General features: G+C 38.5%; 1 protein-coding gene across 3 annotated transcripts in view; it reads right to left on the bottom strand.

Annotated features, from left to right (window-relative positions):
* LOC103737032 (E3 ubiquitin-protein ligase HACE1) overlaps positions 1-2,479 on the bottom strand; it is a 74,363-nt gene extending 71,884 nt beyond the window's left edge. For 2 of the 3 annotated variants that reach the window (XM_017799054.2, XM_017799056.2), the window contains exon 1: positions 2,198-2,479. In XM_017799054.2, the coding sequence (XP_017654543.1) occupies positions 2,198-2,273 (76 nt within the window). In that variant the 5' untranslated portion in view covers positions 2,274-2,479. The remainder of the gene's footprint in view (positions 1-2,197) is intronic. The other variant, XM_017799053.2, reaches the window with a different exon arrangement.
* Between the last annotated feature and the right edge of the window lie 10,956 nt (positions 2,480-13,435).

The raw sequence follows: 13,435 nt of genomic DNA, 5'->3' as shown, positions 1-13,435 counted from the left end.
AGGCCAGCTGGGGCTACAGGGAGACCCTCTCTCAAAATAATTTATTTAATTTAATAAAAAAAGATGGGAGTGATTTCTTAAAGTTGGTAATTACCATAATCATGATTCAAATATGCATGTTAAAATATACCTTATTAAACAAACTACGTTCACTTTAAATGCAATGCTTTAACTACTTTTCTCCATATAGTGTACAACGTACAGAGTATTCTAAAGTTCACTAAGAAGCCATATCCCTAACATAATGTCTTTACCCTCACCTCTTTTCTCTGAAGACTAGTCCTGTGTTAGCCCAGCATGGGATGGCTCAACAACATGCTCTACATCCTTAGTGCTAAGGTAAGAGTATCTCTCAGCATCCTATTCAGGAAATCCAGAATCTATGCAACACTATGCAACAAAGTTAATTTTAGAGTAAAAATTGACTGCAAACTCTGACTTTAATAATTTATTAGATGCTTATTGACTGTTGACTCTAACAAGGCAAAAAAATTCTGATTATTTCTCAAATTTAGAAAAATCTTAGCGCATCTGTTCAGCCTTTTTTAATTTTGTGTGTGTGCGTGTGTGCATATGCGTGTATGTGTGCTGTATGGAAGCATCACAGCATAAGTATGGAGTTCAATTTTGTGGAGTCACTTCTCTCCTTCCACCTTTACATGGGTTCCAGGGATCCAACTCAGGTTATCATGTTTTCAAGACAAGCATCTTTATCTGCTGAGCCATCTCAGCAGTCCACTGTTCAGCCCTAAAATGCAACTGCAACCATGTGATTTTTTTAGAATGTACTATACATAATCTACTTGAAAAAGCAAGACTAAGAGAATTCAAGGATCATCAGAACTTAAAGAGAAAAATAAACTCAAGGAACAAAATGAAATTCATTGTAATCAAAGAAAAAACACTAACCATATGTTGATTTTGCCTAGCAACATGGGGGCAAGTTTCAATTCCAATATTCTAATCTCTAAACCTTCAGAATATCGATTAAACTTCTCAAAGAACAGGTTAAGAAAATGATAAAGTTAGACAATACGAATTGCAATGTCAATAAACTACACACACTGCCTTCATCAACAGGCACCAAAAAACAGGACTACAAAAAATAAGTGAGATAAGCAGGGAGTGAACAGATTCATAGATGAAAGTTCAAAGTAAACTAAACAAGAAAAAGAGGAAGTTATTAAACAATGAAGATTAGGACTATTAATCAATTACTTCATATAGCAAAGTAACAAATACAAAATTATTTTTGAGAAATCACTGCCACAAACCTTTTTACTCCGAATTCTAAAGAATTTTTTTTTTTTTCAAGAAAATCATCCCCAAAGTCGCTGTCCCTCGAAGCTGTCCTCCATAAACTATAGCCATCCGGCCCATTTAAAGTTTTGGAAAAATGGACTAACACAAACTAAGCTGGGCACGGCTGACATATGCCTGGAATCCCAACTCTTGGAAGGCTGAAGCAGGAGAATCCAAGTCTGCACCCAGCCTGGGCTACAAACATCTCCCAATGCCACTAAAATATCGAAATTCATAAGGCTGCAAACTCCTTGGCTTTTTTTTTTTTAATCACCTCTTTATTATTGTAATTTTGCCAGTCAGTCCTGAAGAAATTGTAGCACAGGAGGTCCAGAACCACAGGGAAGCTTTATTGCTCTGTGTCTACACTGCACCTCCTGTTCCTACCCAGCCCACTCATACAAGCCTATGACTAAATACACGTTTATGAATAAATGCCAGTCTGATGACTAAACGAAGAAGGCAGGCATGACTACTTAAGGAATACCTACTGTGCACAGTGCTTTAAAATACCAGTCTGGGGTTCGACAACATATGTCTATTGTCAAAACTGAGCAGTGCCCTATACTAAAAAATTGATATTAGTCCGCTCGACCCCACCCTGCAGCTTGAAGCAAATACTCTCTCTGGAGTGTCCTGCGCCCACCAGAAGGCCCCCGACCGGACGTTTTCTGAAGCCAGGAGTCCGAAGCCCGCTGGTGTCCCGGCTCCTAGGACACTGAACAAGTCAGGGCCATCCGGGTGCGGGACCACCCCGCCCACGCCTGGACCTCAGCACACTTGTAGTTGCCGAGGCTGCGGCGAGGCTCAAAAAAGTAAAGTGGGCGTTCTCGCGGCGCAGAGTTAGTTTACCATCGGAAGCGGTCGCAGCGCCAGCCTGGTCCGGCCGACTCACCCTCTGGCAGCTCCACTGTGAGCGCGTGGCGGAGCGAGCCCGTTAGACGGTTGAGCTGCTCCACCGCTCTCTCCATCCTCGGTGCGGCCTCCGCGCCCAGCGCCCTACATCCCGCCCGGTCCAGCCTGCGGGCGGAGGAGCAAGCTAGGCGTGCCCGATGTCTGGGAACGCGGGGCTCCTAGCCGCGGCAGTCCAAGGCTCTGACAGCTGCCGGACAGACCGCGCTGCTGAGGGAACCCGACACCGCCCCCGCCTCCGCTCGCTCTCGCCTTTCCTGCCTTGGCTCTGCTTCCCTCCTGGGCTCGCGCGGCCTTCTGGGAACTGTAGTTCTGGACTGATGGGGCCCGGGCCGGGGCGGAGCCAGGCGGTTAGTCCACAGACCCAGAACTTGCCCCAGAGCCACTCTCTGTGCAGAAATTTACTTGGGGCTGGCCAAACGCAGGCGATAAAGAGATTTTTTTTTTTAGGGGGGTGGTCTTTTTTGAGACAGGGTCTCTCTGTGCTCCCAGCTGTCCTGGAACTCAGTATGTAGACCAGGCTGGCCTTGAACTCACAGAGATCCTCCTGCCTCTGCCTCCCGAGTGCTGGGATTAAAGGCGTGGGCCACCACGCCCGGCGATAGAGACTCTTTAAGCGTTCTCATCTTATTCTTCCAAAGTTGTACAGGAGCAGTCTCCTTCAATTCTAATGCACCCCTATAAAACAGATTGTTAAATCCATCACCACCATCCTAATATTAATGCACTTGTTTTTCTGATAAATGAATGGCTTAAATATCATACTTCCATATGTCAAATCTGAAAAGTAATAAAACTCAAATTCCAAAGCAAAACATGGAGGGGGGGTCCTTCATTCTAAGTGACAACAAAATAGCTTAGTTATCCTGCTGAGAAAAATCTCAACGAGCAGGGACACCACTCTACCATGTGCCCTGCTGTCCAGCTACTAAACACAGCGTGTGGCACCAACTCTAAACTTTAGAGAAGATATTAATGACAACGTGAAGAAAAAAAATATTTGGCAAAATGCAATCTCTGTGAAATGACAAGACCCGGGAGAAAATACAAAGCCTTTGACTTCCTGAGTATACCAGGGCAGATTAAACAGAAATACCCAAAGCAGGCACGGTAGCACCTGCCTGTAATCCCAGCCCTCAGAAGGCAGAGGCAGATTCCAAGTTTGAGGTTAGCCTGAGCTACATGGTGAAACACTTGGTTATTTTATGTTTTTTCAGGCAGATGCATATAGCCAATGCTAGGCTTCAATTTGATGTGTATCTGAAACCAACAGTGAACTTCTGATCTTCTGCCTCCACTTTTCAAATGTTTGGGTCACAGATGTGCACCACCATACCTGACAGATACAAAGACTCAGTTAATAACTTTTTTTAAGTTGGGACTGGTTTGTATTGGATGAATCTTAAAAGGATACCACAATAAAAATGTTAACCAGAAAAAAAAAGTTGGGACTGAAGAGATGGCTCAGTGGTTAAGAGCAGTCACTGTTCTTGCAGAAGACCCAGGTTCGAGTCCCAGCACCTACATGGTGGCTAACAACCATCTGTAACTCCAAACTCCAAATTCAATGGGATCCAATGCTCTCTTCTGACCTCTACAGACATTGCGGGACACAGGTGCACTTACATGCAGGCAATACACTCATACACATAAAATAATGAAATGTTCAAAACAAAGTTTTTAAAAGGCAAAAACTCAAACAGCTGCAGCTTGAAAGAATCCAATTAGTAAGTATGAGACTGGCTAGCACAACCAACAATAAAATGTTAAGGAAGAAATTCTTTCATCTTAGATCTATTGCCAGTGCCAAGATGATACTGGAGTAAACAGAAAAACAAAGGACTTGATTTTCTCAACCTTTCCCTCACAGAGACAAAGCTTTCCCTGCAATGAATTCACACCTGTAAAAGAGATAGTTTCACCTGCCCATTCACTATATAAAGATAAATCACCTCAGCCTTTTGCAAAGATCGAGTACAGGATATAAAGAAGAAAACCATGGCTGGCATGGGTATTCCCTGCCTGTGCCATTCTAAATCAATTTCAACTTACAACTAGCAGCTTGAGGCATCATGCTTCAGAATCAAGGCAGATTCTATTATCTTCTCTTAACTTGTTGGTTCAGATGAGACTTAAACCTATATGGCAAGAAGGGAGAAGTCAAAGCTTCCAAGGAAAGACAAAGGCAATGGGCCAATCAGAGCCCAACCAAACCTTGCAACCTGGTCTCAAATGAAAATGCTCTGGCTTTGTTTGTCCCCATCAAGTCATCCAAAATGTCATGTTTCTGTGTTTGGGTTACAGTTCTGTAGAAGGGCCCTTTCCTAGCATGTGCAAGATCCTGGTTTCAGTCTTCATCGTCACAATAATAAGTAAATAAATAAAGGAGACGGAGAAAAAAAGAGAAAGAAGAAAAGGAAGGAAGGAAGGAAGGAAGGAAGGGAGGAAGGAAGGAAGGAAGGAAGGAAGGAAGGAAGGAAGGAAGGAAGGAAGGAAGTTTCAATGCCAGGAATGATAGCTTGGGCCTGTTGCCTCAGCTTGAGCACAGAAGTTCCAGGCCAGCCAAGACAACATAGAGCTCAGGAGGATTAGCAATTCTCATTGTTACACCAAAGTCAGTCCCTCAGCACTTGTTATCACCAAGAAGGTGGTGATAGCTCTCTAGGCTCCATAGAGATCATTCCCAAAGTCCTGTGGGCACTAAGCCCAGGCCTAGAGTGCATGAGCAGGGATAGAGCCCAAGGTGACTCAACTGTGGGCAATGCTTCCCAGCTGGTCACTGTTCATCACAGGACTGAGACATCCAAGAGCCTTACAGAGCTGTAGATTGTCAGTTCCAAATTTTGCAGTTTGGTGGAGTCTCCCAAACAGCTCTGCTTTAGGGTATATGAAGCTACAGTATTACTTTGATCCAAAGTAATCGCCTCTTGTCCAGTTCAATTTCTACAGTGATAGAAATGTTCTATAATCTGTACTATCCAAAATAGTAACCACTAATGTAGCCACTAGATACCTAAAATGTGACTGGTCCAACTGAATATAAAATCCATATTTAAATATAATTAATTTAAAATAAATAATCACATGTTGACCAGCTACCAGATTAGACAAAGGAGTGATTTATTACACTAAGCAAGAAGCTGGAGAAAACCCAGCTGAAAGAAAAACTTCCTCATCTTTTTATAGTCCTTGACTTCTTGAACAAATATTTGAAGACCAAAAATAGTGAGAACACACTTGAAAGATTATCTATGACCTATGATCTATGGTTCTTGTCTAGGACAGAAATTCAACCAAATGTGGTTGGCTACCCATATAGCAATCATGGAACTACTGAACTCATGGGTGTATCTTGCCAGGATCATGTTCTTACATCTAAATCTAAGCTATTCTGAAAATTGTCTTCATATTCATGATTCAGAATATTCAAGCCACTTGATATAATTTGGTGAACCCAAAAGTGTGCCATTGTTAATTTTAGAAAGACATTATAAATGTAGTCCCTTAAGATTAAAAACTTCATACCACAGTTGGACGAATACATTTTGAACTTTTTTACTAACATTTTTTCATCTAAATTTTTTCATTTAACTTTTTCAGTAACTGGAAATATGAAGACACTGTCCATGAAGTACTTCATTTGTTGACACTGTCTTCTGTAAATGTCAATTATATGGCTTGACTTAATCTTAAAACTAATCTCATTAGCAAAGTGATAAAATGTCATGCACAGCCCATCATGGCCAACCAGGATATTCTGGAAAAATGTAAAAAGAACCTTATGATGAATTACTGGTCCTTTACACATCATGCAAAAGATGAATACTATAAAGACAAAAACAGTTCATGTTGTCACCGACAACTGACCTACACTGGGATCCTTGTGAGGAGGGAAGGCACATTCCAAAATGATGAACATTCTGATCTTTGCTTTGGTATTCCAAATGGTTTCAGGTGATGGAAAACCCCTTAGTTCTCACAAGATACATGAGAAAGATCCAGTTCAAAGTCCTGAGCATATATTTTTGTACATGTGTGTATGTATGTTTCTCATCTTCATTTGTATGTATATATCATAAAAATAAAGGCCTGGGCTGTGGATGTAGCTCAGTCTGTGGAGTGCTTGAGTGCTAGCATATCTGAAACACTGGTTCCCTTCCCACAGAGGCATAGATACAGTGTGGAGGTGTAAACTTGTAATCCCAGCACTCAAGAGCTGGAGGCAGGATCATTAGAAATTGGAAATCATCCTTATCTACATAGTGAGTTTGAGGCAATCCTGGGAGTTCTTGTCTCAACAAAGAAATAAAAATGATAATGTTCACTGCTTTATTCATATTCATAAAACGGTCCTTTTAAAGTGTTTCAACTCCTTGAATGCAGTGAAGGATGTACCTAACATTTTATCTCAGGTAACTGAAGTTTACCCCAAACCACAAAACCATTGAAGGTTAATATGGAGCTCACTCTCAAATTTTCCATGTAACATTAGTGTTGTTTGTGAAAATTAATACTCAACCAATGGTGTTCTCAAACCCAAGTAAGAGTTATACATCCCAGAGTTGAAAATTATCAAGATTTTTAATGCTAGGAAGATGAGAATGCAACATAATAACCTAGAGATAGTATTTTAGAATGACAGTGATATCTTATGTTGTCTTTAGCAACTCTAACACACTGTGATTCTCACAGTTCCTCAAGCCAAGAATAGCTGTTTGGGAAGGCGCATGAGCAATAAGGACTATCATGTTGTTTTCTGTTTAAGGTTGAATATGGAGTGCCAATTGATTACAGTAGTGGGGAAGTTAAGGGACCTTGGTGTTTATGAGACAGACTGTGAGTATAGGATTTCACAATGACCCATAACCCAAGCCAGGAGAATGTTAAAATATGTTTTCTTAGTATGTGGGAACATCTTTATGTGTCTAGATTCTGGGTAAGTGCCTCACCACTGATCTATGGCCCCAATGCAAATGTCTGAATTCTAGAACAATTTTAGCAACTAACTACTGATGCAATGTTCAAAATCCTACTGAACCTTTAAAACATTTGCAGAAACACGAAAAGACAAGATAAATTTCACATCTTCCTGGATTCCATGGAGCAATAGTATTAACAAGGACAACTCAGAAAAAAATCTAAAAAACAAACCTTTTGTGTGCTGTTGAAGAATGGAAAATCATAAGGGTTGGGGATTTAGTATAATGGTAGAGCTCTTATCTCTCAAACACAAGACCTTGGATTCAAGCCTCAGCTCCAGAAAACAAAAAGGCAAAACAGTAAAAGAAGACACCCTCCCCCAAATAATAATAAAAAAATCATGGAGATATACTTGAAATCATAAACATTCACACTATCATTTATTTTAGTTATTTATTTAGAACATTTTTCTATTAAATATTTGCAATTTATATTTAATGTAATTTCATGGTATTTTCATTTAATTGCCTGTCCTTTGTGGAGCAGTTTATAATGTTTTGAAGAACTTGTTTGATACATAAAGTGTTTCAAAAATATGATCTGACTTGCCTAAATCCAAACAGTAAACTTAGAACACTTAAAATGACAACAACCTATAAAAAATGGATTGCACATGGCTCTAGCTTCAGCTAAAAATTAAGACTGAGTTTAATGCTTCTCACAACTCTCACCAGAGGTTTCCTTATGCAGCAGATGATGATTAACACAGAAACCCATAACTGGCCAATATGTAGAGAAAAAGAGGCTTCAGAGTACTTATCCTTGAATAAGACACCTATGTCAAACCTCTGCCTCCCAAGGCTCAGAGGTCACTATAGAAGAGGACGGTAGAAAGATTTTAAGACCCAGAGGTAGTCAACGACCAGAAGGAACAGAGCCTTCCAGACAACTGGTTGTTTCTTCATATGAACTCACAGCAACAGTGACAACATTCACAAGTCCCATGCCACCTCAAACCAGAAAAAATCCTGCATTGACTTTGGGAAATGGATAAGAAGCTACAAATCCACCTAAAGAAATTGTGACAATACATGGTTGATGAAACATCTGTTGGGATGAGAGACAGTCTTACAATATGTGACTCTTGGTAGATTAACCAGGTTCTCAGGCTCCACTGGATGGACCCACACTGTAGGACATTCGAGGATACAAATTAGACTCTATAGGCCTTTATAAATACATATTACATTAAATAAGGGGAGGTGCAGGTAGGAGATGGTATCTAAATACCCCAAATTATTTTATGTGAAAATCAGAAAAATTTAGTAACAAATTTATGACTGCAGTAATTAATGTATCTCTTTCTATTACTCAAAATATTGATGATTAAGAAAGCTTTGCTGGTGAGAGTTGAGGGATGTATTATCATTCTCTCTACCTCCTGTTCCGCTATGTTTCATGAGCCTTAAGTGTAATGCTTGCACTCTAGATATGTCACTTAGGGCTGGGCATCCCTCAGATATACCTTCTCTGTGTGTGACTAGTTGTGGAACTCTGTAGAGTGTGATGCATTCTTAGAGAATAAGATCCTGCAGCGTGAATGTCCCTGGATAGGAATCCTATATTGAATCTCACCCACCCACGACTCAGGGACCATTGTGGAAGAAGAGGCAGAAAGACTGTAAGAGCCAGGGTTGGTGCTTGAACATAAGGGAACAGAGGCATTCAGGCCTCTGGGAACTTGCTTATTTGAGCTTGAATTGATGGTGACAGCATACACTAGACCCATGCTGACTCAATCAGAGGAAAATCCCAAATAGAACTGGGGAAATGGGCAGCTGGACCCAACCTCAGCCGAGGAATTATTGGCAGCTGATGACTGTAGGGTAAGGAGAGTTGATTAAATATGGTGATGTGGGCTATGGAGGGTGTAGATAGGCGAGGGAAATTTAAATTTGACTAATGTCTATTATATGAAATGCTCATAAACTCAATAAAAGTTCACATTTAAAGTAATGGTTAGTAACATTCAAGCTCCAAACATCACATTTACAATCAAATTTCTTGTCTGTTTTATATTATTGAAAATTACACAGTGTGGTATTTTAATGTTGAGCTGATCATCTTTAAGTTTTTAGTAAGAGAATGTTCTGAAGTTCATTGATTTAAGCTATGAGTAACACAATGTTCAAAACCTTAAGGACTTTTTGCACATTTTATAATTGAAACAGGACTATTTTGAATGAAGGATGACTAAGTTTTATCCCAAAATTTTAACTCTGCATTCACCAAATTACATTGAAATAGTGTCAGAAATTCACTCCTGTGATCCAATATGTATTGAATTAATATTTAGGGAATTTCGAGGGTTGGGAAAGTTTATTGCATGTGGATGATGAAAACTAAAATGTCTCTAAATCATTGACTTCCTTATGCAAATCTAACTCATCAAGAAGGATGATTGCTAAGAAATTAGTGAAGTGAAAGCAAGTGTTAATGACAGTATGATAGAAGCAAATCATGCCAAATAAAACAGATGAAAAATATATAATGTATTGCATTTTGAGTCACTTCTGTTTCAATTGTAGATTCTGGTGATAGTTATTTCAAAGTTATAAAGAAGGCAGCTAACATCATAGTGTTTTATTGTGTTAATACAGATGAAGATGAAAATGTTACACATGCAATATTAGTTGCTGGTGAGTGTGGTACCATTTTATGTCATGCAGAATACGTGAATGACAACTATGTTTGTAGTGAAAGGGAAAAGCAAATAAATCCACAATTTACATAACTTTACAAGTGCAGAAATGGGTTTACTTGTGAGATTTTGACTTTTACTTGATATTGTCAATGTTGCTAAAAATCAATCTGTCCAAAATAAACTCATCCTTAATTTACAATATTCCAAAGATAGTGCTAAAATTCTAAAACAGTTATTATCTTTTCATGTTCAAACAGTGTTCAAATGTTTAAAACAGTGTCTCCTAAAGGTCACACAGTGCAATAATTTAATTGTTTCATGAACGGACCATGACTGGGAATTTGAATTTAGCAGATAACAATATTTCTGTATGCCTAAGTTTGCCCCATGCTTTATGGAAATTGCTTAAGCAGTGACAAAATATAAATTCTTTTTTGGTCCATAAGCAACCAATCAGGTTTAGACACTCCAACACAGATCATTGTATGAACATAAACTCTCTTATAATCTGACTGACTCCACAGAGCCATCTTCCTGAGATTGAAAAAAATCAGAGAGAAAATATCTCTCCTCAGCTTTGTCAAATAAAATATTAATATGAGTATACCTGAAATGTATCAGTCCCAATAGTGTCTCTTTAATTATCACTTCAAGTTTCTCATTAGTGTAGTGATTGGGCTCATATACTTGGGGACAATTTTATATTGCTCTTACTGCTCATTTCACTAGTGGTCAAGAAAATGAGTAAATGGATTCTAGAATGACAAGGTAGAGTGTGGAAGGATTTTTAGTTCACAATTCCCACTATCACTGATCCATGCATAACTTATTGAAAATGAACTTTCCTGTGTTGAAAACACAGATGTAATATTGTCAGTAGTCTTTAGAATGGATATAGTCATGGTGCCCAAACTTTGACTCCATTAAATCTGTTCAGTTAACTTTAGGTATATGTAATTGAGAAGCAAAAACTTGCTTAGGAGAGAGAGAGAGAGAGAGAGAGAGAGAGAGAGAGAGAGAGAGAGATGACAGAGGAGGGAAGAGGGAGGGAGGGAGGGAGGGAAGGAGGGAGGAGAGAGAAGTGAGATTTAAATGAAATGGAATATTTGCTTTGGGCAGCTCAGTATGAGGAATCATAGTGGGATTCAGTGTAACCTATCCAGGGTCCTAATGTATATTTGTTCTGTCTTATATTCCATAAACCACAGGAAAAGCAGATAATCTGTATATCATATCACTAAAAGACATTGAGAAAACTGGCTGAGGACCATAGTGTTCCAAAGGAAAATGTTCAGTTTACTTTTCCCAGGTGGTCATGTGTCTTCATTTTAAAACACATAGACAATCATATGAAGTGAAATCAATCAGCACAATTCTTGATTCAGTGTTTTACACTTAACAGATTGCTGATTTATTAATGTTAAAATGGTTAATGTGAAACAACTCCAATTTCCTTATTTCCCTATATTTCATTTTTTTCCTCTCTCTGATACAATTTTTCACAGATACCTGTCCTCCGTAGGGACGGGTTTCAGGTAAGAAGAAACATTTACTTGCCTCAAAATATAATATGTTACACATTTTATTTGGGGTGTGTATTGTTTGCTTTACATATTGCTCTGTAAAACACTCTCTCACAAAAGCAGTGTGAGGCAGGATGACTTTATTTTAGTTCACCGTTTGATGATACATCCATTGTGTGGGGGAAGTGAAGACTGCATTAAGATGCTAATTTCAGGTACCTGATCACATTGTATCTAAGTCAGGAAGCAAAGTTTGTTGCCTAGTTTTCATTCAGTCCAGGACCCTGAGTTCTTGTCATTCTGCCCATATTTGGGGGTAGATTTTCTCACTTTATTTAACCTATTTTAAATAATTCCTCATGGGTTAACCTAATCCAAATAATTCCTAATATGCATGCATAGAATCTGTTGTCTAGGTGAGTGCAGATCTTATGAAGTTGACAATCGCTTTTAACGACCAAATACGATTTGAGATAGGTCCTTTAGAGAAAAACAGACCATTTATGAAGATGGGAAACCTATGATTGAGCTTAGTGTTTGTTTTTAAAATACAAGAAAAATACAATAATCTAAGGTAAAAAGCTGGTATGATGGTAAGGTGGTTTGTGAATCACTGAACTCTGTAATACAGCTAATCTTGGTTGATTGTAGTGTAGTGGCAGTATCTTTCATTTGAAAATATTTTAAGTATAAACGCAGATGTATCAGCTGAATTTTTATTTTTTTCTTTTGAATATTTGTAGATCAGGAATATTTTCAAACCATCTACTCCATTAAATCAGAATCACGAAAATAAAGATAATTTAGCCTTTCCTTTCACAGTTTCTTTCCCGCCTTCCCACGAAATCAGAGATTCAGTCTCATGGGTTTGCTTCCTGTCCCCTTCCCATAATGCTGATTATGTAATCAACTAAATAAATTGATTTACTCTATGCACATTTTTGAAGGAAAATTTTTGTAAATAACTCACTTTACACTGAATATCCTGCAAGCCTGATTAGCAGATTAGAAGTTCAGTGACTGCGCACAGTACAGAATGTGGTAAGTCCAGAAACTTCTATTTATGCGAGCCTGTACTTAGCTCCCTTAATTCTTGTTCCCTGCCTGACTCTGTGTGTGACCTAACGTTCTTGGAATGTATTGACTTGATAGACCACAACTTTTCTCCAAGCAAAAGGTATAATTTTCAACATTTTTCATCTGAGGCCAGTGACAGATTTCATGGATTTGCTGTAGGACTGTCTGGTGTAGCAACCAATGTATTTGAAAAGTTCCTTGATTTTTATTTTCTTTGCAGTGTTACTGTAAAAAATTCATGAAACTGTTAACCACCTTGGAACACAGAATTTGGGGTAATATAAATTTGTTTTCCTGGACCCCAGTTACTTATATTTGGTTCCAGAATGAACTATCTCTTATCTGCTTTTAGATGCTTTTAGGTGTGTCAACATTTATAATATGCACATGTGATATCTCAAGAATGACCCATTTTTCACTGAAGTTATCCCTGGATGAGAATCCAGTGCGATCTGCTTTTTGTTTCATTTGGTTTGCCGTTGAAATGATTCCTTTTTGCTATCCATTTTGTTTGTTTGCAATTTAAAGCTTTTTGGTTTCCAGTTATTTCATTTACTTTTTTTTTTAATGTCAGACTACTGATGGCAACTTCCCCTCTAACCTTTTGGCTTGTTAATTTGTTAGGATTCAATTTGTTTCCCTGACCCCTCTGGATAATCCTGCCATTTCTGATTGACATAAAGAAGGAAATGCATGGAAGAAAACATTACTTGGTACTCTAGCTAGTTTGATGTTTGGTATATGTGCTGATTCAAATTTCAAGTTTTAAAAATGGTGGGGGTTTCTCACTTGAAGGAATTGATTTTTTTCCTCATTAGGGAACATTTGTTATTTATTAAATTCATTTATTTTGTTCACTTCACTAATAAGACTAATCAATGAAATATATACATGGATGGGTAGCCTGCTTTCGTTGGAATTTAAAATCATCCAAAAAATAAATGAAACCAGGAATGGTAGTTTTGTGATATAATCTGTGCAGTTAGTGGGTGGAGGC

This window comes from Nannospalax galili, unplaced genomic scaffold (assembly GCF_000622305.1).
Source record: "Nannospalax galili isolate Female #2095 unplaced genomic scaffold, S.galili_v1.0 scaffold2818, whole genome shotgun sequence".
Classification (NCBI taxonomy): domain Eukaryota; kingdom Metazoa; phylum Chordata; class Mammalia; order Rodentia; family Spalacidae; genus Nannospalax; species Nannospalax galili.
The sequence above is the reverse complement of the archived record's forward strand: the minus strand, read 5'-3'. Positions and strand labels throughout refer to the sequence as shown.